Here is a 27,919-nt window from a genome sequence, read left to right as displayed (position 1 = left end):
TAGTAGCATTGCACCGCACCGCCAACTTTGTCCCGTCCGCGCGTCGGTACAAGATGGAAAGCAAAAAAAAAAAAAGAAAAAAATGTTGCGCGATTGTTTAAAGCAGCCCAAGGGACTAACCCTGTTGGACCAGGAAACGAGAAATCGCGGGAGCGGGACGGAGCGTGGCCACGAGGACGAGATTCCCGCCGGGCCTCGCTGGCTCGGTCTCTTGCGTTGCGCCAAATTTTAGCCTTCTCTAGCTCAAAAACAGGTCAAATACCGTGGAAAATGCGAGATCAAAAAAAAAAAAAAAAAAAAGAAAAAAAGAGGTTTGGCTTGCCGCTCGTTTGTGAATGGTAGGCTTGAGGGGAGAAGATGCAATTGGGATTGGGGGGGTCGGACTAGGAGAGCCACCGCAGCGGGGACCAATCACGAGAGCCGTATAGACGCCCGGCAGAAGCGTGTGGTGGGGCCAAACGACCGGGACTTGTGAATGGGTTGTAAATATAGAAAAAAATAGAGGGAGAAAAAAAAAAGAGGCTTTTTCTTCTTCCGAGTATGTGTTGTACTTACCGAATATGGGGAAAGTAAGTAGGCTAGTAATTAGGGCCCTGTAGTTTTTCCACGTTAGCCGCCGTGGTGGAAACTCTGACCAGGGCATCTCTCTGCTGTAAGTGGCTGGTTCAAACTTTTGACGGGTGGTGTTTTCCCTGATGATTACTTTATTTTATTTTCTTCTCCTCTACGGAGTACTTGTTGTTCTATTCAGCTTCGGAAAGGTAATTTACGTTGCATCAAATGTGGCTTTTTTCCCTCTTTTTTCCTTGTTCTTTCGGCAGTCAGTCGTGGGTGGTGATGATGGTTATCAGTATTACTCATGGACGATCGTGCGTGTCATGCGTGAACCCGCATTTGGAGGCTGGCTGGCTGACTGGCGGAGAATTGGAACTCGGCCTTTGTAGCCAGGTGTACCGAGTTGGATGGACGGATAGAAACCTGGTGCTCGTCGTGGGAACAGCTGCGTCTGTGAAAACAGTGCCCCCGTACAGAGTAGTTGTTGCGACATATATACGATGGGTGTCAAGTTGAGCCTTGAGCGCAGCGCTCCAAAAGCTATACACGCGCAGAAACCATCACCTCCCTCTGACAACTTGGCCGACTACTTACTATTCAGAGTCGCAGTCTCTATCCAGAAACACACACACACACACATTAAAGAAAGAAAGAAAAAACGCCATCTGACCTGCGTCCCGTTGACCAACGACGACGACGCCACCACGCATGCTGACCTGCATGTCTTGAACATTCGATATGCAAGCATACGTCCCCCCCATCTTTCTTTTCAGTCTAAAATGCCTCGAAGACGAGGAGGGCAAAAAAAAAAAAAAGACAAGCCCATGCATATAGAACAGAACAGAGCCTAGACGACATGGGCTTGGCCCCTCTCTCTCTCTCTGTCACCAGAAAGCCACCACCCTCCCGGGCCAACCCCCCCCGTCGCGAATCCCACCCTCCATCAGCCATCCCGTCCTCTCGGCCGCCCATTGGCCCAGCTTCTCTGGCAGATCACGGTTGTGCATATGTTGTCTCTCTCTGCATCCCATCCCTACGTAGCACCGGCCATGTCCATCACGCAGTTGGCTGTCCCTCCCCCCCCCCTCCTCCTCCTCCCCCCAACCGCCCACCGGTCAGCCGCCGGGCTCATATATCAAGGGCCGGGCGGCGCCTCACCCCTCTCGCTTCCTCTTCTTCTTCTTTTCCTTTCTTCTTCAGCAAGTCTTGTCAATACCATATTCTCGGTTCTGTTTGTTTCGTTTTCCCCCCCTTTGTTTTTCCGTTGTCTGCATTTTTCCCAAGAGCTGGTCTCTTTTACACTTCGTTAATAATCCAAGCCCTCTCTGTTCTCTCCAAGCCTTGCAATACACCAAAAATCCCAACTTATACACTCGAGTTGCTGGTCAGCTTTGGAGATTCTTACGATTATACCCATTTACATACATTACTTTTTTTTTTTGCTTCGCATCTTTCCCTTCCCTCACTTAATAAACGGAACCCTTCGGAATACTTGCTCGAACCGCTTCCATATTACACCCGTCATTTTTTTGTTTTGATCACATCTCCCTGCCCGTTCACGAATTCATTTTTAACGCATTTTGACGAATTATTACCATCATTATTTTTCACTCTTCTTTTTTTTAAAAAAAAATGTCCGCCATTCAGCTCTCCTTCTCCCTGCGCGTCTCGTCGGGCGTCAAGGCCGTCCATCTCCTCGGCTCCTGGGACAACTACGTCGGCCAGCTCCCGCTCTCCAAGGACAAGACCTCGTCCAAGTCGGGCTCCTGGAAGGGCACCTTCCGCTTCCAAAACACCACCCTCCAGACCGGCCAGCGATACTGGTACTACTACATCATCGACGGCTACCACGTCGCCCACAACCCCAGCATCGCCTCCACCACCGAGCCCACCACCGGCCGCGAGCTCAACATTCTCGACGTCCCCTCTGACAAGTCTTCCTCCTCCTCCTCCTCCAAGTCGTCTTCCAAGTCGTCGTCCAAGTCGTCGTCCAAGTCCTCCTCCAAGTCTTCCTCCTCATCCTCCAAGTCGAGCAGCAAGTCGAGCAGCAAGAGCAGCAGCTCCTCTTCCTCCCGCCACCACTCGTCTTCTTCCAAGGACAAGGACCGCTCCTCCTCCTCGCGCAAGAACCTGTCCGTCGACATCCCCAAGGGCCGGCCCCTCTCCATCTCCCAGATCCAGGCCCCCAAGCCCATGTCGCCCCACGCCACCAAGCACCTGCTCGAGTCCGACTACCACGGCAACGAGGAGCTCGAGGAGCTGGCCGCCCGCTTCGGCACCGCCGGCCTCGACGACGAGCTCGTCACCGACTTCAGCACCTCCTCCCCCGTCTCCTCGGTCGGCTCCTCCTTCTCCTACCGCTCCGACAGCTCCTCGCCCTCCTCCTCCTCCGCCCTCTCCGGCTACAGCACCCCCAACTCGGACTGCAGCTCCTGCACCTGCGAGCGCTACGGCATCACCCGCCGCGGCGAGCGCGTCAAGCTCGACTGCGGCGGCTCCCGCTGCGGCTACGACTCCGACTCGTGCGCCAGCGCCAGCGACGTCAGCGAGGAAGAGTACGACGACGACGAGCCCGTCCGCCACGTCTCCCGCCGCAACGGCATCATTGTCTCGTGAGAAAAAAGCGCCTCCGTACAGCCGCGCCCCGAGGCGTGAGAGCGGGGGAGACGAGCGTGAATTCGAGCTTCAGACCACCCAGGCCGGCACACTTTCTTGGCTGTTCGTTCATTTTTTTGTTTCTTCATCTTGTCGGCAAGATGAGCAGACGCTGGAATTCTCCCTTCCCTTTTTTTTTCAACGCCTGGCTGATCTTTGCACGTTTTTGTTGTTCTACCCCCTCTTTGTTGTCACGGTGAACTTGTCATCTTCTCGCGCCGCGCAAAGCCTCGTCTGAAATTTACAAAAAACATACAAAACATACAAAAAACATTCCCCCCGCATCACCCCCCTTTTTTACCCTCACGCCTCCCTCGGCGGGTAGAGGAGAGCGCCAAGCTGGTCTTGCGATCGCTCTCGGAGCTCGCCCGCCCTGGTCGAGATGCCCGTGATGACAATCCGGGTCGATGCTACGGCCGCCCCCCCCCCCTCGCGGGGCGGCGACGCGCGCCCCGGCGTCCCTGTGAGCGTAAAACTACTTGAAAAATATTTTAATTCTTCATCATTTGGTGCTTTCTTGAGCGATGGCAACCTCGCCGGGTTGCCAGACAGCTCTGCCTCGGCTCTTTTCCCCGCCAGAGAGAGAGAGAGATTGAGAGGCAGTGCTGCGTCAATAGGAGAACTGGTATCAGGTACGTCAAGATACGCAAGGAACATATACTCCAGACAAGTCGTGGATTTTGGCTGCGTCGGACGATGGATGACGCAGTCTAGCCGTTTGCCCGGGAGCTCTACTTGGGTCCGTGGATAGAAGACGTTTGAACTATTCATTTATTAAACCTTGACTTTTCATGCCTGTGATCGGTTCCACGTGACGATGCTCAATCTAGTTTGCGCACGCATCACTCTTGGCCTTGTGTTGAGGGAAGAAGTTTATTATAATACAACCGTAGCATCAAAGACCACCTCGTATGGTCAATCGCGACAGTAGGACAGTGTGTCGGGATGTTTTTCTACAGGTTGATACGCAAAGACGGCATCAAGATCTTTTTCAGCTCGTCGCTTGGACTCGCGATCTACCGATCGAGAGCTTGGCTTTGGCACTATGCAACAAAGTCAGTTGAGTTGATGCCGGAAGCAGAAAAATCGCAGACACGCCAAACGGAAGCAGCATCCATCCATCGGCTTACCATTTGCCAGTACACCCCCCGCTTCTTGAGCAGCTCCCGGTGAGTGCCCTGCTCCAGGAGCCTGCCCCCCTCGCCGAGGACGAAGATGACGTCGGCGTTCTGGACCGTGGCCAGGCGGTGCGCCACCACGACCATGGTGCGGCCGCGGCCGGCCCGTTCAAAGGCCGCCTGCACCAGCTTCTCGCTCTCCGAGTCGAGCGAGCTGGTCGCCTCGTCAAGGAGCAGGATGCCGGGCTCGCGCACCAGCGCCCGCGCAATCGCCACGCGCTGCTTCTGGCCGCCCGACAGCGTCACCCCGCGCGAGCCAATGTCGGTGCCGTAGCCCTCGGGCAGCGAGACGATGAAGTCGTGCACCTCGGCCTCGCGGCAGACGCGGTGAAGCTGCTCGTCGGTAACGGTCGTCTCGTCGACGCCGAGCAGGATGTTTTCGCGGATAGTGCCTGGCAGGGTGGACAGCAGGTCAGCGAGGAACAAAGATGGGACAAGGACGGTTGCGTCATCTGCTATTTTCTTGGGACTTGCCTCGGAAAAGGGTTGCCTCTTGAGCGACAAGAGACAGGCGTTCACGGTAGGTATAGACGTTGCTCTTGGCAATGTCCTCGCCGTTGCAGAGAATGCGGCCCTTGTTGGGCTCATAAAATCTGATGCTTGATGTTAGCAGTGGTGATTTGTCCAACTCTCCACAGGGGACTTCCTACCTTTCCAGGAGCGAGATGATGCTGGTCTTTCCGCAGCCAGATGCACCCACCAGCGCAGCAAACTGGCCCTTTTCAATGGTCAGGTTGAGGCCGCTGAAGACGGGTGTTTCACGAGTCGGATACTGGAAATGCACATTCTCGAGCTCAATCTTGACCCCGCCGCCGCCGCCGCCGCCGTCGCCGCCGCCGTTTGGAATCGCCTCACCGGCATCACCGCCACTCAGGCCGCCGTCCTTGCTCTGGGAGTCGCGCAGCTGCAGGATGCGGTTGGCGGCGTCCTTGACCTGCGCGGCGTTGGGTCCGAAGCTGAGCGCCTGGCCGGTGGACTCGCCTGCGTTCATGATGGCGAGGAAGCAGACGAAGAAGCTCGTCAGGTCGTACTCGCCGCTCAGCAGCAGGCGCCCGCCGTAGTAGAAGATGAGGGCCTGGCAGGCCATGGTGGCGCTGTCGGAGAAGGCGAAGAGCAGGCTGACCCAGCGCGCCTTCTTGTAGGCCTCGACGACGTGGCCGCGGCACAGGGCGCCGAAGCGGCCGCAGACGGCGTCCTCGAGCGTCAGCGAGGCCACGGTGCGGAACGCGCCGATGGACTCGGCCGCGAACCTGGAGCTCTCGGCGAAGACGGCATTGTTCATGCGCTCAAACTCAATCTCGTACCGGAAGCGCCAGTACGTGGAGCACAGCAGGACGGGCACCACCACGCAGAGCGAGACGACGGCCAGCTTCCACGCGAAGCAAAAGGCGATGGCGACGGAGCCGACGAGCGTGAAGACGCCAATGTAGACGCTGGCCATGTTGGCGCCCATCAGCTCCTCGAGCTTCTGCGGGTCGCCCGACGCGCGCGCCGTCATGGTGCCCTGCGCGTGGTCGTCGTCGTCGAAAAAGGCCGGCGCCTGGTAGAGGATGGAGACGAAGTAGGCGCGCTGGTACTTGGCGCGGATCACGTTGGCGGTGCGCGTCGCGAAGAAGAAGGTGGCCGTGTAGGAGGCGCCGACGCCGAGCGCCAGCACCAGCCACATGAGCGCGTACAGCTCGCTGTCGCGGCGGAAGCGCGCCCGGTCCGCCGCGTACCCGAAGACGACGATGACCTTGGCGAACAGCCACGCCTGGATCGGGATGGCCGCGCCGGCGCAGGCGGCGCCGACGAGCATCAGCGCCATCATGTGCCAGTGGCTGCGCGTCTCGTAAAAGAAGCGCCCGAAGCTGCCAAAGAAGCCGCGCTTCTTGTCCGCGGATGCCGTGTCGACGGTGGCGGCGCCCTTGGCCGGCTCGCCGCCTTTGCTCTTTTCGCGGGTGAGCTCCACGGCATCGGCCTCGGCCTCATCTTGCGGAACGCCGCCTTCGGCCGCGTCCGTGGCCTCGCCGCCGAGAGAGATGGCCTGCGCGCGCACCAGGCCCGCGTAGACGCCGCCTTTGGTGTCTAAAAGACCCTCATGCGTGCCCGTCTCCACCACCCGGCCCTTTTTCAGGACGACAATGGTGTCGGCTTTCTTGATGGTGGAGAGCCGGTGCGCGATGGTGATGGTGGTGCGGTTCTTGGCGACGCGGTCGAGGGCTGCCTGGACAATCTTTTCGCCGCGCACGTCAATAGCGCTGGTGGCCTCGTCGAAAATGAGTATCTTGGGCTGGCGAACAATCGAGCGCGCAATGGCGATGCGCTGGCGCTGGCCACCAGAGAGCTTGGCACCGCCGTCGCCCACCGTGGTATCGTAACCCTGCCAGAGCGGTGCGGTCAGTTGGAGGTTAGAAAAGCGAATGTAAATTCGAGTCATACTTTTGGCAGCTTATCGATAAACTCGTCCGCGAATGCCTCTTTGCAGGCTTCCTTGACCATCTCGCGTTTCTTGTCCTCTGGCTCGTGCTCCCACTGCGTACCGACTAGTCCATTGCTCACATTGACATAGATGGACTCGTTGAACAGGAACGGCTCCTGCTGGACGAGGCCAATCTGCGAACGCCACCATTTGACGTTTATATCATCAATGGAGTGACCACAGGTAGTCACAGTGCCTGAGAGAGCAACCGGGGGGCCAGACTGCGCATCCAACTCGGCCTGGGCTGCGGCGGCTTCCTCCTCGGTGGGCTCGTCCTCCTCGGTGTCTTCCTTCTTCTTCTTCGGCTTCTTTTCGATCGCTTTTGCCACAACGTACTGCTCCTTGAGTGAGTACCAGCGCTCAATCAGGCCGACGATGGTGCTCTTTCCTGAGCCAGAAGGGCCAACGATGGCGGTTGTCTTGCCCGACTCGAATCGTAGGCTCAGATTGTCAAGAACCTTGACATGGGGACGGCTAGGGTACGCAAAAGTAACGTTTTGGAGGATGATGTCCTTGTCTGCAGTCACATCGGGAGCGGTAAGATGGCCAGGGCTGGGGCGAGGAGCGTCGATGACGGTGAAGAATTGGCAGGCGGCGACGGTTGCTTTGCTCACGGCAAGCAACGGTGTTGAGGTGCGCTCCATGGAGAACAGCACCATCATGATGGAGAATAATACGCTGGAATGGTTAGCTGTGGAAGGATTCGACTTTTGTAGCGTGCCTACATGATGATGGTGCCAACGTCTGTGACCGTGCCTTCTAGGAAAGCTTTAGAGCCGTACCAAAAGGACAGGCTAAAAGCTGCAAATACGCCAAAGAACTACAGATTCTGTAAGACATTGGCGGGACAGAAATGAATACAGAGGCCGTACCACAAGTCCGAATTGTAATGCAATCAATGGACTAGTTCTCTGTGCCGTTTTTCGCGACTCTTCGATTATCGCGGCGTATTTCTTGGCGACGCGCATCTCGGCTCCGCAGGCCATGATCATTCGAATGCTGCCCAAAGATTCGCTTGCGATGGCGTTGGACTTGGCTTCCAGCTACGCAGAGTATCAGTCTTGGCTTTTTTTTTTCCACGTTGGAGGTGTCACTGGGTACCTTGCTAATGCGGCCTTGACCCTTGACAATGAGTGGCAGCAGAATGCCTATAGTGAGCGTGATGAAGACGAGGGCCGACGAGGTGACCAGCGTCAACCGCCAACTGTAAATGAAGGCGACCACGATGGCGGCCACAATGGTCGCGTTAAACTCGATAAAGGTGCCGAGCTTCTCGGAGATGCCAAGCTGGAGAGTGTTGCTCGTGGTGGTGATTGTGTTGGTGGCGAAGCCGGGGGGCATCGAGTCAAAGACATGGATGCTCTGGGCAAAGACGGCCTGCAGGAAGTGAAGTCGAATGGCGGAGGAGATGCGAATTCCAATCATGCGAAAGGCAAACTGTTGCGGCTGTCAGATTTCGGACAATCAATAGTCCCTGAGGGCAAGGAGCACACTTTGTTGATGTAGTTGAGAAGAAGCCGGCCGAGGAAGAGGCCAAGCATGTATAGCCTGTTACAGCAGGTCAATTCGGCACCGGATTTTTTTTCTTTTTCGAGCAAGTTTTCCTACGATAATTTTTGCAGCGTCGACTTGAACGAATCGGCCGAAAGAGTGCCAGAGCCAGCAAAGTCGGTAAACTGGCTGGTGAAGCGGCCTAGTGTGAGGTTACAGTCAATAAGCAGGACGGTACTAGCGAGCTACATCGGGGAGCAGGAAGCTGTATCCGTACCAAAGACCACATTTAGCAGCGGCAGCGTAATACCAGCACCGATAGATGCCAGCGAGCCGAGAGCATAGGCGACAAAGTCCCATGTGGTGGCATACTTGAAGACTCTCTTAGAGAGGGGGGGGGGGGGACACGCGCCCGGGTTAGATTGAAACTGGTTTCTGCACACTACCACAGGAAGCGTACCAGATAATCGTTAAAGTTTGCCTCCCGCTGAGGTCGCCCTTGGCCCGTCACGTCTTTCTGGTCTTGGTCGTTCTTTTCGGCGACTGGCGGCGGCGAACCGCTCTGCTTTTCGGGCCCTTGCGCCATGATGATAAACTCGCCCGCGTCGAGTTGCAGTTTTTCCGGTCAGAAACAAGCGCCATCGGCCCGCCGTTGTCGAAGGGCTCTCACGGCCTCCCTCACTCCCTTTAAATTAAAAAAAAAGCTCGACGGACTCCCGGCCGGCTCGAGGGCCCCGAGAGGTAGCGTGTCCCCTGCGTCAGCCGGGCAGTCACTAACACGTCAAAGGCTGGGCAAAAAGCCCGCTAATAGCCTTTGATGCGAGGAATACGGCTGCGCTGCCAGGCTGCTAGCGGAGACTTTTTTAGATTAAGGCTGCCCCCGGGTGATGGCTGGGCCCCGATATTCTAGGCATCAGAATTGTGGTGCCGATCCTGGCGTGAAGGTTAATTGTCGCATAGTCACCGCGAATTGTACCTAGTATACTCAGTAGGAGGTTATAACAGCGGCGCCAACTAACTAACTAATTGGAAGCCTCTGGCTGGCCTTGTGACGATGGGGGGTGGCCTCAGCAGCACGCCACGTCTAGTCATCGAGGGCTGTTGACTCGACACTCACCACTCACCACCCAGTATTTACATTTTTTTTGTCTTGTCTTATTGGGTCTTTTGACAACTCTTGCGCACGAGCACATCTTGGCAGCATGCATCGCAAATGTTGACTCGCTCATTCTGGGTACATACGAGCTGCGCAATCCGGGCACCTTGCATCTTGGCAGTACTACTACTAGCCAGCTACCCGCGTACTACTGAGGTTTCAACGCCGAGAGCTGACCTTGTGTTGTAATTGATAAGACGGGAGGATACTGTTGTCAGCCCGGCGACATGTATATCATCACTGTACCGGTAGTCTGTCAGCCCGCAAGCTTTATTCCCAGCGGCGCCGTCTTTAATAATACCCGACGTCTAATAAATCGTCTCCCCGCTGTGGGCCGGAAACTTTGGCCGCCGCCATAATAGGTCCTGGACGGTTCCCAGAGGAGACATGACCCGATCGAGTTTAAGAACAAAAGACTAAATATCCGAACGGTAGCAAAGGTCGGTTATTTTTTTTCTTTCTGTAAATAATCGCGAGCATTGACTTAGCATCAACGGTCGTCCATCAATGGGCGGCGCCATCACCGCTATAATGGAATAGTGGAGAGCTCGTCTGAGCAAGTGGCGGGGTAGCTTCATCAGCTCCTGCTTGCTTTCTTTTGCCATCTTCACCTCCATCCAACAGCCACTTGTCTGGTTTCAGGGGCTTCCATCTACTCTTGTTCGAGACTACTGATTCCATAGGATTCCTTTCGCTCTGCTGCCCAAGAGTGGACAGCACCGTCAAACCAATACACACCCGCACATCCCTCCCCTTTCCGTTTCTCGATACCCAGTACATACATACATCCAACATGGCGGCCTCTGACCAGCAGCTCGTCCTCCCCATCATCGACTCTCACATCCACCTCTACCCGTCTTCCGAGATTGACACGCTCGCGTGGGCCAAGCCCGACCACCCGCTCTACGCCCAGCACTCGGTGGAGGAGTACAAGGAGGCCGCCAAGACGGCGCCGTCGCTGCTGGGCTTCATCTTTGTCGAGACGGACCGCAAACACGACCTGGCCTCGGGCGCCGCCGACGGCTCCGGCTGGGAGGCGCCGCTGCAGGAGGTCCGCTGGCTGCGGCGCATAGCGCTCGGCGAGCCGCGCGACGGCGAGGGCCACGCCGCCGACGACAAGAAGCTCTGCCTGGCCGTCGTGCCCTGGGCGCCGCTCCCCAGCGGGCCGGCCGTGCTGGACAGGTATCTGGACAGGGTCAAGGAGGAGGCGGGCGAGGCATGGCCCAAGGTCAAGGGGTTCCGCTACCTGCTGCAGGACAAGCCCAACGGCACCATGCTCGAGCAGGACTTTATCGACAGCCTGAAGCTGCTGGGACGTCGGGGTTTCGTCTTTGAAGTCGGCGTGGACCAGCACCGCCGGGGACGCAAGCAGCTGGACGAGCTGATTGAGCTCGTGGACCGCGTTCACGACGGCGTGCCCGAGAATGAAAAGGTCAAGTTGGTGATTAGTACGTTTCCGTCTCTGTGCAGAAATACCACATTCGCACCCCGTCCTCCCCGTCCCTGGGCACAACAGACGCGCTAACTAACTGCCCGCAGACCATCTCTGCAAGCCCGACTTTTCCATCCTCAACCTAGCCACGGACCCGGCCTTTCACGCGTGGCGCACCACCATCTACGCGCTCGGCAAGGTGCCGCAGGTCTACATGAAGCTGTCGGGCGGCTTCGCCGAGATGCCCGAGGCGCTGCGCGCGCAGGACGCCGCCCACATCTTCCAGTCCACCTTTGGCTGGCTCGGCGTCGTCCTCGCCACCTTTGGCGCCCGCCGCATCATGTTTGGCAGCGACTGGCCCGTCTGCACCGTCGGCATGCCCGAGGGCCAGGGCTGGCCCCGCTGGAAGGCCGTCGTCGACAAGATGTGCTGGATGGCGTCGCTCGACGACGACGAGCGAGCCATGATTTACGGCGGTACGGCCAAGGAAGCGTACGGCCTGTAATTCTTGGACTGTTGCTTTTTTTTTCTCTTTTCATGATGGGGGTCTGGAACGATGGGGTTGATATATGCATGTATAGTCGGTACACCTGCCGGTCATAGCATGTTTCTCCTTGAAAGGCCATGGCCAATTTCAGTCTCAGTCTTCTCTGGTATCATGAGTAGATGAATGAATGAATGAAATAAAAAACACAAAAGTGTAATGATTAAAGGAAAGAATCATCATTATGAAAATTGGGCTCTCTCTCTCACTCTCTCAGGGGGGAGCTTCAATAGAGCCCGCGATATCAACACCATTGACGAACAAGACGAAGTATTCAGAAAAGGGGAGGGGTAGAAAAGGGAAAATATTGATCACGATCAAAGATTGCCAAGTTTTCAGATGTGTAATATAAAAAAAAAAAGGCAACAAAACATTGTCATCATCATCATCATCATGGTTATGATGGGAATGAAGTTGATTTGAGAAAAAAAAAAGTCAATGACAACTATGGTATCAACACCCCAAGTCATTCCACAATGACGTGAGAAAAAAAAACATAAATTGATAATTCATCAACCCAACACGCTTCAACGCTTTCACGCATTCCAATCTGTCTGTCTGTCTGTCTGTCTGCTCATCGTCCATCGGTGTGGCAGTTCCATTAATCATCTCAAAAACAATTAAAAAGAAGAAGAAGAAAACGCCCAAGCCAACCCTGATTAATCCGTGTCATAACTTGTCATGATATTCATTAAAAAAAACACAAGACACTTTTCTCATATCCGCACATACAAAGACTTCTTTTTTTTTCGTCCTTGTTTCTTTCCTGCCCCTTCCTCTTCTTTCTCTTCTTCTTCTTCTTCTTCTACTGACCACGACCTCGATGGCTACCCATCTTCTCAATCGAGTTCAAGATGCCACTTCTCGACCCCGCCGGCGCGCGCAGCCCTCCCCCTGCTCCTCCTCCTCCTCCGCGGTACGCCGACCCGGGCGCACGCAGACCCGAAGCTTTGCCCACGCTGCCTCTCCGACCATCTGCAGTCATCGTCGCCGTCGCCGTTGTGCCGCCATATCGTCCCGGCGTCGTGAGTCCAGCCACTGCTGTCGACGGCGGCGGCATCGAAATGGGCCTCTTTCCGGGTGTCTTTGCCTGGTCTGGCATCACCGGCCGTGCTGCTGCTGCTGCTGCCGGTGTTGGCGTCTTGGCTCCGCCCACAAAACTCTGCTGCTGCTGCTGCTGCATGGACATCATCTCCTCGGCCAGCTGCACGAGCTCGCCCTTTTCGACGCGCTCCCGTTCCAGCAGTCCGCGCAGGTCCCGGTTGTCGCCCTGCACCGACGAGACGACGGCCTCGAGGCGGCGCACCTCGGCGTGGAGCTCGCCAATGGCGGCGCGGTCGCGGCTCGCCTGCTCCTTGTCGGCCTGGGCGGCGACGAGCAGGGTGTCGTCCGGGTCGTCTCGCCGGCCCAGCGACTGCTGCAGGCTCGCCTTCTCCTCGCCCAGCTCCTGCACCCGCCGCTCCAGCTCCCTGACCTTCTTCTCCCAGCGCGCCTCGTACGACTTTTTGAGGGCCGCCACCTTGGTCTCGTGCTTGCCCTTGTACAGCGTGTGCAGCTCGCGCGCGACGCGCTCCACGGCCATTTCCACCTCCTTGTTCGTCTGCTGTTGTTGATGTTGCTGGTGTTGCTGCTGCTGAGGAGACGACAACGTTGCCGACTTCTTGCTACCCGTGTCAGCTTCTCGGCCGGCGCGCAGGCCCGCCATCTTGCTCTCGGCCTCTTGGTGCAGCATCTCGGCGGCCTCGCGGCGCTTCTCGCTCTCCTCGAGCCTGCGCTCCGCCTCCTCGCGCTCGCGCTGCCCGCGGTGCATCTCGTCGCGGAGTGTGCGCAGCATCGCCTCCACCTCGCGCCCGCGGCGCTCCCAGTCGTCCCTCTCGGCCGCCGCCTGCTCGCGCAGCGCCGTGGCCTCGCGGAGGCGCTCCGTCGACGCGCCGACGCGCGCCTCGGCGTCGCCCACGGCCGTCTTGAGCGACAGCACCTCGGCCTCCTTGCCGCTCAGCGACGCTTTGAGCGACGAGATCTCGGACAGGAAGCCCGACTTGAGCGACTCGAGCTCGCGCGACGAAATGGACGGCACGCTGCGCGGGGTCGGCAGCGGGGGAATGTCAAAGTCGATGAGCGTCGTGGTCATGGCGCCGTCAGCTTTTGAGATGGGCGTGGCGGCCGTGACGTTGGGCAGCGTGCTCGAGCATGGCAGCTTCTTCTCCGGCGAGCGACGCGGGTGCCGAAGAGACTCTGTAAAGTCGAGGAGCAAGTTTGTCGTGTTGCCGCACTCCTCTCGGGTAATCGACCGCGACGACGACGTCGACGTCGACGACACGCCGGCGAGCGCCGCAAGCTTGGCGGGACTCTGCTGCGCGCGCCAGTTGGCGTAGCTCGCGAGCGTCGGGGCGGCCGAGAAGGTGCTGAATGTGCTGGTCATGGTGTCGTCCGGGTTGCAGCCGGCACCGTGGCCGTTGCTGCTCGTGGCCGTGGCCGGCCTCGATATGACCTTGTCATCCTCGTCCTCGTCCTCGTCATCCTCAAAAATGTCAATGGCCCGCCGCAGGCCACCGCCGGCATTTGCCCTCATCGCCTCCTCCAAGCTAACCTGCCTGTCGCGCACCTCTCCATTCTCTTCCGTGCCGCCACCGCCGCCGCCAATCTTGACGGGAAACCGCTGCTGCTGCTGCTGCTGCTTCTTCTCCGGCGACGAAATCTTTCTAGCACTGCGTGCCGGAGGCGGGCCCATACGGCAGCTACCGCCACCGCTGCCACCGCTGCTGCTGCTGCTGCTTCTGTTGTTATCGGCACCGTCGAGAGCTTCCTCGCTGCTGCGTTTGCGGCTGAGAATCTTGAGCGGCGACAGCTCCGTGCCCGAGATGACGCGGCTGTGCTGGCGGCGACCTTTAGTCGGCGACAGCGACCGACGGGCAGCGCAGGGGCCGCTTTCCCGCGTCGTCGTGTGGCTGCGCGCGGTGCTGCCGGCCGTCAGGGCGCTGGTGTTGCTGAGGAGCGGCGAGGACATGGTGTCACCGTCATCATCATCATTACCGTTGGTGTTGTTGCTGTTGCTGTTGTTGTTGTTGTTTTCTTGCGTGGTAGCGCCGCCGCCGTGAGACATGGTGTACTTGAGTACCTCGTAGTCGTCGTCTTGGTAGGAGCGGCGGGTGCTGGGTGAGCGGTTGAGAGCGGCATCGTGGGCCGGTGATAACGGATACATGTTGGCCTTTTTTATTTCTGTAGTATGTCCGTCTTTGGTTCTTCTCCGGTGTTGGGTTTGTTGTATGTTGTGTGTTGTATCTCGTTGTTCCCTTTTAAATGTTCACCCGTGTTGTTTTGTTTGCGTAGGCTAGATGCAACAATGCAAGGGAGGCGGGGAAAAAAGGAAAACGGTGCAATGTATTTGTGTGCGTGTGTGTGTGTGTGCGTCTATTCGCCCATTCACCACGACTGAAAGCTTGTGGCACGTTTCAGTATGTCGCGTGTATGTATGTGTGTGTGAGTATGGTTCTCCAACATGCAAAAAGAAGAAAAAAAGAGTTTCGTTTCATCCAGAATATAGCCCATCTCAATGCCCAGTTTGTCGGGCGCCGGAACCCACATCAGGGAGCCCAGTCTGTAGATATACATGGTTGGCCCAGCAACCACCTCCTTCGTATAAATGCTTGGACCAACCAGCTACACGTGACAATTTGCTTACACGTTGAACAGGTCATACATGCAACTCGTACATTCACCGTGCATGTGTTACCTCGTTGTTTCTTCTTCGATGCAAGGGCGATCAATGAGGAGAGAAAGTGTAGGCGTCGATGCAAACGCAAAGGGAGGTTCTTTTTCTATGCAGACTCGCATCAGTGGGTTCAAGGTGCATCGCATCACGCTGGCGAATGCGCTACTTATATGAGCAGCAAGCTTGGTCCTGGATGAGATGCATTTGGAGCATCTACAGGGCAGGGAACCGCTTGCGGGCGCAAAATCGACCAAAAGTGTCACTGCTCCCCCGTTTCGCAGCGAATTACAGTCACAGGATCACGTCAAAATAACTGTCCATTCTAAGTCCACAATAGCTTTTATTGTCATTTCATAAGTCGTTAACTGATAACGCAAACATGTCCAGCGAAGAAAAAAAAAGACCAAAAGCCTAGCAAGTGGTGGCCTGTTTCGAGAGAAAAAGAAATAGAATGCCATGAGAAAATATGAATAAAGAATAAACAGGTCATAAAGTCATCACCGGATGGTTTTGTCACCGGTGTCTCTTCCATTTCCAATTAAAAATGCCCTTTTTATCCAACACTTCCCAATCACAAAAAAAAGGCATTCTAGGATAAAGAAACAAGAGTCATTTTCGCCTCATTTGTATATGTGGGAAGAGGCCGTTGTAGTTTTTTTTTCAGATGGGGTATTTCCAACTTCTTCTTCCAGGTGGCCCGAGTGATTCCACTTTCCCGTTGCTGTTTTTTGTTTTATTTTATTTTTGCCCGGGATGCATAACAGGCAGTACATGCAAGGGAAAGGAATCCTTCGACCAGTCTGGATCTGGGTAGAAACCACAAAATAAGGAAAAAGAAATCTGCCTCGTGGGCCAAGGCTTTCTGATCAAGCCAATGTCAATCGAGATGAGGAGAGGCGTGACTCGTCAAGACGCTGCGCAGCTGTGAGAAAGTTGACTGAATAAATGGTAACAAATCGTGTGAATTCGTAACTCGTCGCGCATTGTTTGTTGCAGGGATCGACAAAAGTTCAAACTGCTAGCCTTGCGATAAAACGACGCAAGAGTGACTAGAAAATAGAGTAAAGAATTGAAGGATTTTTTGACAATTGATGAAGAATGAACAGAATGAACGGGATGCCCGTTTGCGTGACAAACTGCAGTTTCCACTTGGGAAGCAATTCGTCTCGCAACATGGTGGGCGGCCAAATGATTAGGGCAGTCGGCGTGACGTGCAGACTTGGCAGTCATGGTGAACACGCACGTCACACGTGCTTATCGTCGAGGGGGAGCACCGACGGTAGAGGCAGATTGGTTCATGGCGTCGTACACGGGAGCAGGTACGCTGGTCTCCATCATCGTCTTGCGACGCTTCAGGTCAATGGCACCCTCGTCGTCGTCGCGGCCGCGCTTGACGCTTGCGCTTACGCCGTTGAGAACAGGAGCTCGAGGAGCGTAGCCGTTGGTCATGGAGCTGGGCATCTCGCCGGCTGGGGCATAGACATCACCAGGAGCAGCACCGTTGGTGGCGGGACGGTCATTGCTCATGACATTGTAGAGGTTGCTCGACTGCTGCACGCGGGGAGGCGTGTTGTAGCCCGTGTGCTGATAATACGACTGTGGTTGCGCGGCGGTTCGGGGGGTTGCGCGGCCAGAGGCGGGGGGGTGGTTGGGAGAGCCCGTCATCTCGGGAGGCATGTTGCTGCCGTCGTTTGGCAGAGCACCAGGGGCGTTGTAGTTGTACGAGGTGCGAGTAGGGTCGTAGGAGCCACTGTCGTGGGTGTACTCGGCTTCCTGCTCGTGCTCGCCTTCTTCGTCGCCAGGCTGTTGGGGAGCAGCCTGGTCCGAGGGCATGACACCGTTCGGTTTGGCTTCGGAGTGGTCAGCAAGGGTGCCCGTGGTAGCTGGTCGACTTGATGGTGGAGCCATGTCGTTTTTGGGATACGAACCAGCCTGACCGTACAGACGGTCCTGAGAAGAATTGGCAGCGCTCTGGTAAGGCGACTGCTGGGACGAGGGCGCATTGTACATTTGGCGCTGGCTGTCATAGCCGCCGTGCGCGCTGGAGGGATACGACTGAAGAGATTGGAGGGAGGTGCCGGGCGGCGTGGTGGCCTGCTGACCGTTGATGCCCTGGCCCTGCCAGTTGAAGCCTTCGGAGGCGCCCATGCCGTTGATGACGCTGGAAGCACTGGTGGGAGGTGTAGGGAAGGTGTGCGCGCGTTCGAGGCCGGGACGTGCCAGTGAGCTGTGAGAGGGCAGGGTGGTCTGGGGACCGGGAACCTGCGCCATGGCGGACTGCTGCTGATGGTGGATGGAAGGCAGGCCGTGGCTGGAGGGAGCGCGCAGCTGCTGGCCCTGATCCTGTTTGCGGCGGTCGGCGGCGGCCATGACCTGGTTGGTACGGGTCTGATTCGTGGGGTGGTAGAGCAGAGAGCCAATGTTGTGTACAAAGAGGGGATAAAGAAGCTCGGTAATCTTTTCCTTGTTGGCAAACTCGAGGGCCCGCTCATAGGGGATCCTGTCGGGTGTCTTAGTATTTTGGAACAATGCATTGTGTCTCATGTGTGAATCAATCAACATACCAGACTCCCTTGAGGTGCATGGGACCTATTTTTACAACATGACGGATCTTTTCGCTCTTGAGAATGCCGTCACGGCGGCCACGGGTCATGCCAGCGACGTTTAATAGTTTTGTACCATTGATCATGTGGTTATCTAGTTGCGGGGTGAGCAGGCTGGACAAGAGAGGCGGGGTCAGCAAGATGAGACGTACCTTCGCGACGGGCGACGCAGATGCCGCGGGCCTCGACCTGGAAGCAGAGACTGCCCTCGTCTTCCCAGAGGGTAGCAGTTACGCGAGGCTTCATGCCGGGCGGGGGCTGCTGACCGGTGTTGTCAAAGTGTGCGTAGGGTTGCTGCAACGAGTTTTGGCTGGGGACGCCGCCGGGCAGAGGCAAAACATTTTGCGGGGCGGCCATGCCGTTGGAGACGGAAGATGGCGCGGCGGGGGGCGACGTGAGGCCATTGCCGTAACCATACTGATAGGGCGCAGGGTTGGAGTACTGGGCGTGGGTGGACTGGAGCATGGGAGGTGGCTGCTGGTGGTAGTGGCCCATGGCGCCCGAGGTGACGGTCTGGGGAGCAGGCGGCTGGCCAGCCGAGAGGTGCTGGGCATAGTACATGTCGGGAGGGTGGTTCATGGCGTCGTAGCGGACAATGTTGGTAGGCGGGCCTGTGATGGCGTTGAGCGGCAGTGTGGGCGAGGGCGTTTTGGGGCCGTTGGAGGAGGCGGCCGAGGTGAAGGAGGACTGGGAGCCGTTGTGCGAGGCAATGGAGCTCAAACGCGGAGACGACGTGCCGGATGAATGGGCCTGGCCGGGAGGAGGCAGAGCAAATGACGGTAACCTGTCAAGGCTCATAAATACTTTTTTATCGAGGGCAAAGCTGGCGAGCGCAGCAGGAGGAGGGGGTGGGGAGGTTGTGGTACAACTCTGGCTGGGTTCAGAGTGGTTGAGGTAGCGGAGGAAGCGAGGTCGCGAATCTGGAGCGGCAGAGGGCGACTAAGAGGACTATGTCGAAAGACGGAAGAAATGCTAGCAACAAGACAGGCGCAGGAAAAAAAAGCAGACCTGTGCGACAATGGTCGAAAAAAAGACGTGCTAATCGTAAAGGGGCATCAAGTACAAAATCGTCTTAATCGTGACACATTCGAGGGGACTGAGAGGAGCGGTTTCTCCAACAAGCGGAAGACGGGCGCGCCAGTGTCAAGAGAGGGGCGAGACAGGTATATATGCGCGGGAGAAGGCGAGGGCCGGTGGAAGAGACCGACTTGAGGTGACTGGCGGGAGAGAGGCGGTGATGTCGGATCGATGTTGAAAGACGGGAAGAGTGTTTGGTTCAGCACGAGGCGGGTTGGGACGACGAAGCGGAAACCGAAGCGGGCGTGGGCGACAAGGTGCGCAAACGGCGAGGACGCGAGGCGGCGTTTGGAGGTCTTGAACGTCCGGACGACAACGATTGGCGAGTGGGTGTTTCCTGGTTGAGAGGGCAGACCAGTGAGTAGCAGCGCGTCGACAGCTGCAATGTAATGCGGTTAGCTGCAAGGTCGACAAGGCGGGAGGAGATGGAGTCGCATGAAAAGAGAAGAGGAGGAGGAGGAGGAGACAATGCAGAGAAGAGCAAACGGGCGGCGGGGGGAGCGGCCGGCCTGGGGAATATAATGCAATTGAGAGAAGGCTGGGTAGGAGGACAAGGGCAGAAGAAAAGAGAGGGAGGGGAAAAAAGAGAAAAAGAGGGAGGGAGAGAGAGAGGCTTGTATGTATGTATGTATGGACGGATGGATGTACTGATGTATGTATCTGTATGAGTATGGTTCAAGGATTGATTGTGTGGTGCAGGCGGAGCAGAGGCACAGAGAGAGGGCGAATTGAGGACGACGGCGCGGCGCATCAACCAACATGCACGATGGCGAGAAACGTCTGAGGCAGGGAGCATTGTGGAGTGCAAGTAAAAGCAAGCACGAGCAAAGATGAAGGGAACGTGAATAAAAGAGAAGCTGGTACCTTTTTTTTCTTTTTGGTGTTGCTTGGTCGGGCTTGTCTCGAAACAAAGTCTGAGGATATGGGAAAAATAGAGAGGTCGGCAGCGGGTGGTGGTGGTTTGTCGTTGACGGTTCGAAGGGGTGGCGGAGGTGTGTGGGGGGGGTGAAGATGAGGATGGGAGAGAAGAAGAGGAAGGACTCTTTAAAAAAAATGAATGAGGGAGTGAGAGGAAAGGAGCTTTTGAAGAGCAAGGAGGACAATGGTTTAAAAAAAAAAGATTGAGGAGTAGGGGGAGGAGGAGAGGAAGAGTGAGAGCGAGAAAGAGGAGGAGAGGCCCTACGAGAAGTTCGGAGCTTGGGCCTGGGATGGTTTTGTTTTTTTGGGTGTGTGGTGTGGTGAGGAAGAGGAGACAGACGGACACAGAGAGAGAGAGAGGCAAGCAAGTACCTTTCTAGCTAGCCATGTATGATGGATACCTAGGTCGACAGAGAGGTCGCGATAAGTACTCCGTAGAGAGCGAGAGCGAGAAAAAGAGGCCGGTAGACTTGGCCGCTGCCGCCGGGTAAGTAGTGTGGGCTTTTTTTTTTGGGGGGGGGGGGGGGGGGGGGGGTATGAGGATGAGGAGAGGAGGGGGGGTCCCAAAGATATTGATGGGGGTGGTTTTTGGGGAGTGGTGTTTTTTTTGGGGGGGTCACATAAGTAGAGAGAGAGAGAGAGAGAGAGAGAGAGAGAGCGGAAGAGAGAGGATGTGTGTGTGTGTGTTGTATGTGGAGGGGAGGGGGGTGCATCAGCAGAGGAGCAAGACGGGCGGGCTAGACCACCCGGGGGAGTTTTGTCCGTTTGTCCCCAGCCAGCCCGCCAGCCAGCCAGCTTTCTACTTAGGTAAGTATCTAAGAAGGTACTTGCCTTTCTACCTTGGTAGGTAAGTTGGCAAGTACCTAAAGTACCTACCTAGGTAGGTAGCTTGCTTGGATACCTTGATACCTTAGTACCTAGCCTAGGTAAATTGCCAGTTGCCAGCCAGCCAGCAGTCCATTGAGGCGAGGCACCCGCCGTTCGAGCCAGGGGAGGTTTTATTATTAGCTGCACTATATTATATTATTGCCAGTTTTTTTCTTCTTGTTTGCAATCATTGTCATTTTGGTCATCATCATTATTAGTATTAGTCGTCCCATTCTCTGAATTGGGGTGAGTTTTTTTTTTTAGTTTTTTTTTTTTTCTTTGCTGGCTTTTCTTTTTACTCGCTGATTCAGTACCGGGAACAGAGACAACAGTGGGCGGAGTTGGGCCACCAAAGGAGGAGCCCAATGGAGGAGGGCGGCCCTGTCTTTCTCATTCTCTCACTCTCTCTCTCTTTTTCTCGTGAGTGGTGGGTGGGTGGTCAAGATAGACTGGGGAATGGGGAGAGAAGATGGATGTGACTATCCATTCACACGGATAAACGACTCCGCGGAGCAGAGAGAAGGATTATAGCAAAAAAAGGCGTTAATTAACAGACGAGCAAGTAGGTTTTTTTAAAAACAAAAAATCTTCTTCTTCTTCCTCCCAAACTGAAGCGAGAGAGAGCGATGCGTGCTGGCATAGGGTCCGGCTAGTGTACCAAGAGGGGAAAAAAAAGAAAAAGAGCTGGCTCGGACACTGACACAGACAACGGGTAGCAAGTAAGTACAAGGGGGGGGCTTGTACGTACTGAGTACCTTAGCTACCTTACCAGCCAACCAGCTTACCAGTACCTACCAAACTACCAACCTGGGCGGGCAAGTAGCGGTAGCCAGAGCCCTGCCCCAGATTGGGTTGATGAGCGGTGGGTGGCAGACGGACGAGATGCCTTTTTTTTTTCCTTCCTTCTTTGACTTTTTTCTTTTTTTTTTCTGCCTTTTTTGCCTTTTTTTTTTTCTTTTTGACTTTGTGTTTATTCTTCTTTTTGGTATTTATACCAACAGTCGAGAAACAAGGGGCTGAACTTTGTGATTTTGCAAAATATTAATTTGCCCACATCACACCTCAGATTCACTCTTCACACTTTATATATATACAACCACACAACTTCTTACCCCCCCCCTTTCCGAAAAAAAAAAAAAGCTCAGGCCATCCACCCATCCATCCAACCATCCAACCCAGACCACAAGTCGGTCCCGGTCCTACAGTGGCGGCGCGGCCACTATTTTACCTCCAGGGGGGGAGGGGGGCCGTAGTCGGTGTGCGCGCGTTGTGTGTGTTGTGTGTTGTGTGCGTGTGTGTGTGCCGTGCGCCGCCGCCGCCGCCGCCGTCGCCGTCGTGGCCTGGGCTTGGCTTTGGGCTTGTTGCTGGTAAAAAGAGGGAGAAGGGCCAGAATGAGAGCCGCAGAGAGAGAGGGAGAGCCGAGGAGCGGAATACAGAAAAGGACTTGAAGAGGAAGAGTGAGAAGCTGCCGCCACACCACAACCAAACCAAACCAACCCCTCCCCCCTGCCCTTCCCCCGAGCTACTGCACCGTACCTACAGCAAAGCAACAGGGAAGAAAAATCAAGCCCGCTTTTCTGCCAGATGGCCGAGCCGGCCGGGTCTTTCTTCCTCTTTTTCTTACCTTTTCTTTTTCTTTTTTTTTTTTTGCGCCTTGTAAATCCATTGGCCTTGTGAGCCTACACACTACCGCGGGCCTAGTTTTAATCTTATAGCCCGCCCCCCAGCCCGTGGTCCGTTTGGGCCAGTGGAACGAGAAAGAAGAACGAAGGGGTGCGTGTGTATGTGTGTGTGTGCGGTTGGCGTGGGTTCAAAGGCAAGCAAGCAAGGTAGTTTTATGGATTACGGATTACTTGGTTGTCTCTTTTGCTCGTCCTCGTTTGCTAGCTCGGCCAAAGTCTGATGGCCGGGCTGGTCGTTCAGTCGCTATATAGAAACGGATCCAAGACAAACTGGCATAATATGTACCGACTCTATTAGCACGGTCCATCTGTGAGCCGACATCTACTTGCGGATTTGCTGTGAATTACAATTACAGGGTAAAAGGACCTACGCTTTTCCTCGGTCTCGTCTTGATACCCTCCGATATCCTCTTCTTTTTTTTCCTCGTTTCCGCTTCTTCTGCTCCTTTTCCCTCTTCTGCTCCTTCTCCTTATTATTATTCTTCTTCTTCTTTTCCTGCTCCTCCTGTAACACCAGATGCTAGCGGGCGATGGATTGCCATATCACCCTCCCCCCTGCCCCCCGGACTTCTGTGCTTCCCACCCGCCTCCTCAGACATTCACCCAAGTCATCCACCACCCCCCCTTCTTCCCGCGCCAGCCCCATGCCCATGTCCTGCTCAATCTGTCTCTCTCTCTTTCTCTCCTCTCGTCCCTCCCCCGTCCAAGCCCATCGCATACCGCCATGGTTGGTTGGCTGCTGACCTCCGCCTCCGCCTCCTGCTCCTCCTTCTTCTCAGCTAACCACAAGTCGGTCGGTCTACAAACTAACCCCATCCCGCCTTAGTTCCTCCTTGCCCATGTCTTCTATTTTTTCTGATTCCTTCTTTTTCCTTTTCTTTTTCTTTTTCTTCTCGTTCCTTCTCTGCGCGATTCAGATCAACCGTAGCCTCCCGGCCGCCCGCCCTTTTGTTCGTCGCAGTATAATGCACCTGCAGTTCTTTTTCGCATAGACTAATACACAAATGTCTTTTTTTCAGTTGTGCTTTGTGTGCTCCTTGAAAATCTTGACACACGTCCCGCCATTCTTTTTCCTCTTCTTCTTTTATAATCCCTACAAAAATACCCCCAGTTGCCGTCCGTGGCGCGACCCCAGCCCCCCCCCCCCCCTTCTCCTTGAGCGGCGGTTGGCTCTAATAAACGGAGCTCGACACAGTTGAGCGAATCGCCGCCCGCCATCCCGGCTGACTTGTTGTCGGCCCTCGCGCGGAAGCCCGTGTGTATTTCTGTGGATGTCTATGTGTATGTGTGCTCTGTATGTTGATAAATGTGTTTTCCTCTGTGTGTACCATGTCTCCCGTTTCACCCCGTGAAGCTGTGTCAGTCCGTTATAAAACCATAGTTATACCATAATTCGCACAACCGCCCCCCCCCCCCTTCTAGGGCACACAAAGACTATAGCCCATCGATCCCCGCTGGCCGTTTCAATAACATGCATATGCATTGTGAACCGGGGCCGTGGTCGAGATGCCAGACATAGATGCTTCGGGCAAAACAAGACCTGTCCCGGCTTTTTTTTTTTTCCCTTCTCAGACAACAGCAAACAAACATGATGCAAATCACGAGAGAGAGTTTTTTCGTCAATGTGTCGCTGATCCAATCAGCATCGGAAAGACAGTCATCGGTCCTCAACGAGCAAGGAAAACCAAAAAGTATAAAATAGCCTGTTTCTGATGATATTAAAAAAAACCAGGGCCAATACGGTTCGCGCTACCGCAATTTTGAGTGGGTGCATGTGGTAAGCAGTGACAGGCCAGCTTCCTCTTAACTTTTTTCCATTCTTCCGACGCCAAATAGTCGATTCCTCAGCCGAAAGGTTTTCTTTGCATGTCTTGCACCCTTTAGCCAACTACTCCGTACATGGATGTACTTCAATGGGAAGAAAAGGAGGTAGAGGGGGGATGGAGGCGCGTTCATCAGGCAGTCAAGCTCCCATACGAAGGAAGGGGGGGGGTGGATGCTAAGACGCAAGATGAAGGCATGTAACGAATATCGAGTCTGCATAATGCAATGTTTTTCCCATTTTTTTCTTTCCCCTTTGAATGAAAGGGGGGTGCGCTACTAGTCAGAACCATGTCAAGAAAAGAAGAAAAAAATTGTCGATGCTGCCGACTGCTGCTTTGTGTTGATTGTGCCTTGATCCACGGAACCAGATTGCCGTGCAGTGCTAAGGCCCTTCCCCCGTGTATATATGCAAGGGTACGCGCCGCGCGCGCAACACAGTACTCCGTAGATCTGTGTCAGCTTCTGACAAGGTGAACCGGCGACGGCGGCCTTGTCCGGCCAGTCTCAACATGGGGTGGGGGCCACCTTTATTACCGCGATGAAAAAGAGAACGAGAGAGCGCGAGAGAGAGAGTAAGAGAGAGAAAGTATTGTCTCGCTGATGACATGGTATTTTCCGATGGTTGGGTCAACCTCCTCGGAGAGGGCAGAGAGGGACATGGGAGCGAGCGGCCAGTATCCGAGGCTCAAGGTCAAACCCCTCTTTCCTTTTTTCTCTTTTGATCCCGGCACATTGATTCAAAAGTCAATCGAGTTTGTAACGGGAGTTTGAGTTCCTTGCCTGGCTAAGTAATCCGTACTCTGCTTTTTTTTATACCAGATCAAGTAGGTGTAATCCGTACTAATCTGTATTTTATCATTTGCCTTGATTTGTCCGTTAGCACCAAGTTAGGCAAAAGTAACAATTAGCTTTTTTCCCGATTTATGCTTGGACGGGCAGAGCCGGCCACCAGTTCCTCTGCACCTTTCTTGGCTTGCATGCCGCAGAACACCCCTGCCATATGTCCATGCTCTCCGGCATATCCAGACTTTTTCTTTTTCTGGCTTAAAATATTTGTTTTAGCCTTGCTCTTCTTTTTTTTTCCCTCTATCCCTTTGTCATTACGGCTATGGTCTTGTGTTCTCGAATTGTTTTTCTAATCCGCCCACCAGACCCGGGCCGTGGTGGGGGGGGGGGGGGGCAAGGGGGCTTTCATGCTTTCCTTGTAGACGACATGCCTGCTCTTTCTCATAAGCGATCATCTATTTTACCTTGCGCATATGGAGCCCAAGGTTTTCGACCGTTACGGCAAATGACATACTAAAAGCCGGCTGCGACTACATGCCGGCTGGAAGTCTGTGTTGGCATTGGATTTTGTCCGACTGGACCCAAGTACCTAGGCACCCCAAAAGGTTAACAAAAAAAAAAGGAAAAGAAAAGAAAACACGCTACGAACCCAAAGAGCTACGAACCAAGAAAAAAAAAACGACGGCCTGGCGGCAGCCGACGCAACGGCTGATAAAGTAAACCAAGATGGGCCATGACCCCGAAAGTATAGCGGGCTCGTCCGCCGTCCAATCCCGGCGCGGGAAAGCACCACAAAAAACTTTTTTCTTTCCTCTAAAGAGGGCCGCTTCCTTGTATTGGCAGGGGAAGAAAGCTCTGGCGAAAAAAAACATAGAGACAGAGAGAGAGACGGCTAATGATACTGGGAAAGCTTCTGCCGAACGCGGGACGAGATTTAGAGACCCGCTGCCGCCGGCCCATAAACAGCGCATAAATCTAGAAGCCATATTGCCCTATTACGGATACCCAAACATGGGAAAGCAAGCTTTTTTTTTTCTGACACTTGGACATTTGGCTATTAGCTCGTCACCCGCGGTATTGATGAGCAAACCTCTCCGACTTGTCCCAGGTTTTGCCGAATCAATGTTTGACGGGGCGGCAATCCAGCTTCTCTCCCCTTCCGCAGACCCCATCCGTGTGTTGCTTACCTAGGTATTGAGCCACCATCACCTCCTTTACTGGGTGTTTGCCGCCAACTATATGGTCCTTTGCCTGTCAATCTTGCTCTTTTACTCTCTCCCTTTTCCTCTTCGCGTCTTTCACAGTCAGGCTTCGCAGCGTATGTAGTACAGCGAAGAAAAAAAAAAAACAGATTCGGAAGAGTGCCAGCCTCGCCAAAACCCATAACCATTGTCTCACCCATCCGAGCCAGCCCAGTTTTCCAAGTCGCTCGTGCTTTTTTTTGTCGTCTTAGCGGCCCCGAAATGGCCCCGATAGCGCCGGCTGGGATCCCAAAAATATCCTGGGGCCCAGATCTACCTGCATCCGCCGCCCACGATGTGGTTTCCTTTTTAACCCCCCCCCCCCCTCATCGCCGACTACCTGATTGTGCATGGCATGAAAAAAAAAATGGTGCGTTAATGCAGGCTCGCCCGCCTGTCAAATCTGGCGCAATCGAGAACCGGCCAACTGCCCAAACCCCTCCCCTCCCCTCCCCTCCCCCCTTGCAAGCACAGCCTCTATGCAGACCGCTCATGCAACCCGTTGGGTTCGCCTCGCAAGATGAAGAGCCACCAAGGGGCGGCCAATCAGGACAAGCGGCCCGCGTGGCAAACTGTCGAGATGGTCATGAGGGTAGTAGGAGTGATGAAACCTAATCAGAATAAAATAAACAGAGTACTCCGTACACCAGCATTGTCGTTCAATTGGGTGGCTGGACTGACCATGAGTAAGGTTAGGGGGACCCGGAAACCCCGTCACAGCGGGGTCGCCCCGGAGCCCTATGGGTGGTTACTGGTCAACAGCATTGTCGTCACAGGCCCGAGCAAGAGAGCCCAGCAGAGGAATATCTAGCAAAGAAAATTTGCCCAAGGCGGCCCAGCTAGCCAGCCCATCAGCCAATCTACGCGCTCTGGCGCAAACTTGTCGGGCAAAGTGGATGGCAGCCCCCCTCACCCTCGCTCGCCAGTACTCAGTAAATACTTGGTAGTTGACACGGCAAGGCGCTGGAGCTGTCAGCGGTCGTCGCCGAGTGGAGAAGCAAAAGACCCTGCTGGAGACTTTGGGAGGGCGGCATGGCGGCTTCCTAAGGGGGGGGGCCTGGGCCACGCCGGCTTGGCCTGCTGGGGTCAGAAAGCTAGGTACTTATCGGGAGTCTGTATTATTGACACGGGCTGCCAGGATGCGTTTGGCAAGGTGAGCAGATGTCTGATTCCAGATATGTATGGGTGGAAAGGGCCAGTAGTATCCGCAAGTAACAATATAAGTACCTACTTACATAGGTACAAAGTCATTTGTACGAAATACAAAGAAAACAGGAACAAGATTCAACGCATTAGGTAATTTCTACAGAATACAGAGTATCATGAAATGAATCCAATGTCATGTGAGAGTACTGGTGCCATCTCAAAATCCTATCCTGCAAGTACCAGGTACCTACTGATAGATGTTAGTTCTTCCTCAGTCGAGGTAGATGTCCTGCCAGCTATACTTGCTCAGCCTACGCCGACGCCTATCATAACGTTGCCCGCAAGGCGCCAGCCACACTCGCTGCTCTCCCATCTCGCTTCATTAGCCTCCTCCATCTTGCCTCGCATTCCCGCCCTCACCCCTACACAGCTACAGGCATCCCAGTATCGAGTCCATCCAATTCGGCCCTTGCTTTTTTCTTTCGATGCATCTCTCCTATACTGTCAGTCATTTTCTTTGCTTTGCATCATGCCGCCCAACCCGTCTTTCAGCCTCATCTGCTCAGCATCAGCTCTGGGCAACCCACTAAC

The 27,919-nt window shown here is 55.0% G+C and overlaps 5 protein-coding genes across 5 annotated transcripts; 2 read left to right on the top strand and 3 right to left on the bottom strand.

Annotated features, from left to right (window-relative positions):
* Positions 1-2,187: 2,187 nt before the first annotated feature.
* On the top strand, positions 2,188-3,171 carry V2A60_004300 (uncharacterized protein; the record flags this gene model as incomplete). Its single annotated transcript, XM_083255621.1, has 1 exon — positions 2,188-3,171. The coding sequence occupies one exon, from the start codon at positions 2,188-2,190 to the stop codon at positions 3,169-3,171; it is 984 nt and encodes a 327-aa protein (XP_083111747.1).
* A 954-nt stretch (positions 3,172-4,125) lies between these two features.
* Positions 4,126-8,926, bottom strand: V2A60_004299 (P-loop containing nucleoside triphosphate hydrolase protein; the record flags this gene model as incomplete). The annotated part of the gene is made up of 12 exons (XM_083255620.1): positions 4,126-4,245; positions 4,341-4,780; positions 4,908-4,981; positions 5,039-6,750; positions 6,810-7,527; positions 7,575-7,669; positions 7,722-7,892; positions 7,951-8,286; positions 8,343-8,397; positions 8,458-8,542; positions 8,618-8,711; positions 8,801-8,926. 12 exons carry the CDS (start codon positions 8,924-8,926, stop codon positions 4,126-4,128), a joined length of 4,026 nt encoding a protein of 1,341 aa, XP_083111746.1.
* A 1,363-nt stretch (positions 8,927-10,289) lies between these two features.
* V2A60_004298 (amidohydrolase family protein) lies at positions 10,290-11,433 on the top strand (the record flags this gene model as incomplete). Its single annotated transcript, XM_083255619.1, has 2 exons — positions 10,290-10,944; positions 11,036-11,433. 2 exons carry the CDS (start codon positions 10,290-10,292, stop codon positions 11,431-11,433), a joined length of 1,053 nt encoding a protein of 350 aa, XP_083111745.1.
* An 844-nt stretch (positions 11,434-12,277) lies between these two features.
* V2A60_004297 (uncharacterized protein) lies at positions 12,278-14,674 on the bottom strand (the record flags this gene model as incomplete). The annotated part of the gene is made up of 1 exon (XM_083255618.1): positions 12,278-14,674. The coding sequence occupies one exon, from the start codon at positions 14,672-14,674 to the stop codon at positions 12,278-12,280; it is 2,397 nt and encodes a 798-aa protein (XP_083111744.1).
* Positions 14,675-16,438: 1,764 nt separating this feature from the next.
* V2A60_004296 (transcription factor) lies at positions 16,439-19,660 on the bottom strand (the record flags this gene model as incomplete). Its single annotated transcript, XM_083255617.1, has 5 exons — positions 16,439-17,684; positions 17,749-17,881; positions 17,940-18,726; positions 18,873-19,243; positions 19,624-19,660. 5 exons carry the CDS (start codon positions 19,658-19,660, stop codon positions 16,439-16,441), a joined length of 2,574 nt encoding a protein of 857 aa, XP_083111743.1.
* Between the last annotated feature and the right edge of the window lie 8,259 nt (positions 19,661-27,919).

Source organism: Cordyceps javanica, chromosome 3 (genome assembly GCF_051103115.1).
Source record: "Cordyceps javanica chromosome 3, complete sequence".
Lineage (NCBI taxonomy): Eukaryota > Fungi > Ascomycota > Sordariomycetes > Hypocreales > Cordycipitaceae > Cordyceps > Cordyceps javanica.
This window is presented reverse-complemented; position numbering and strand designations above follow the sequence as displayed.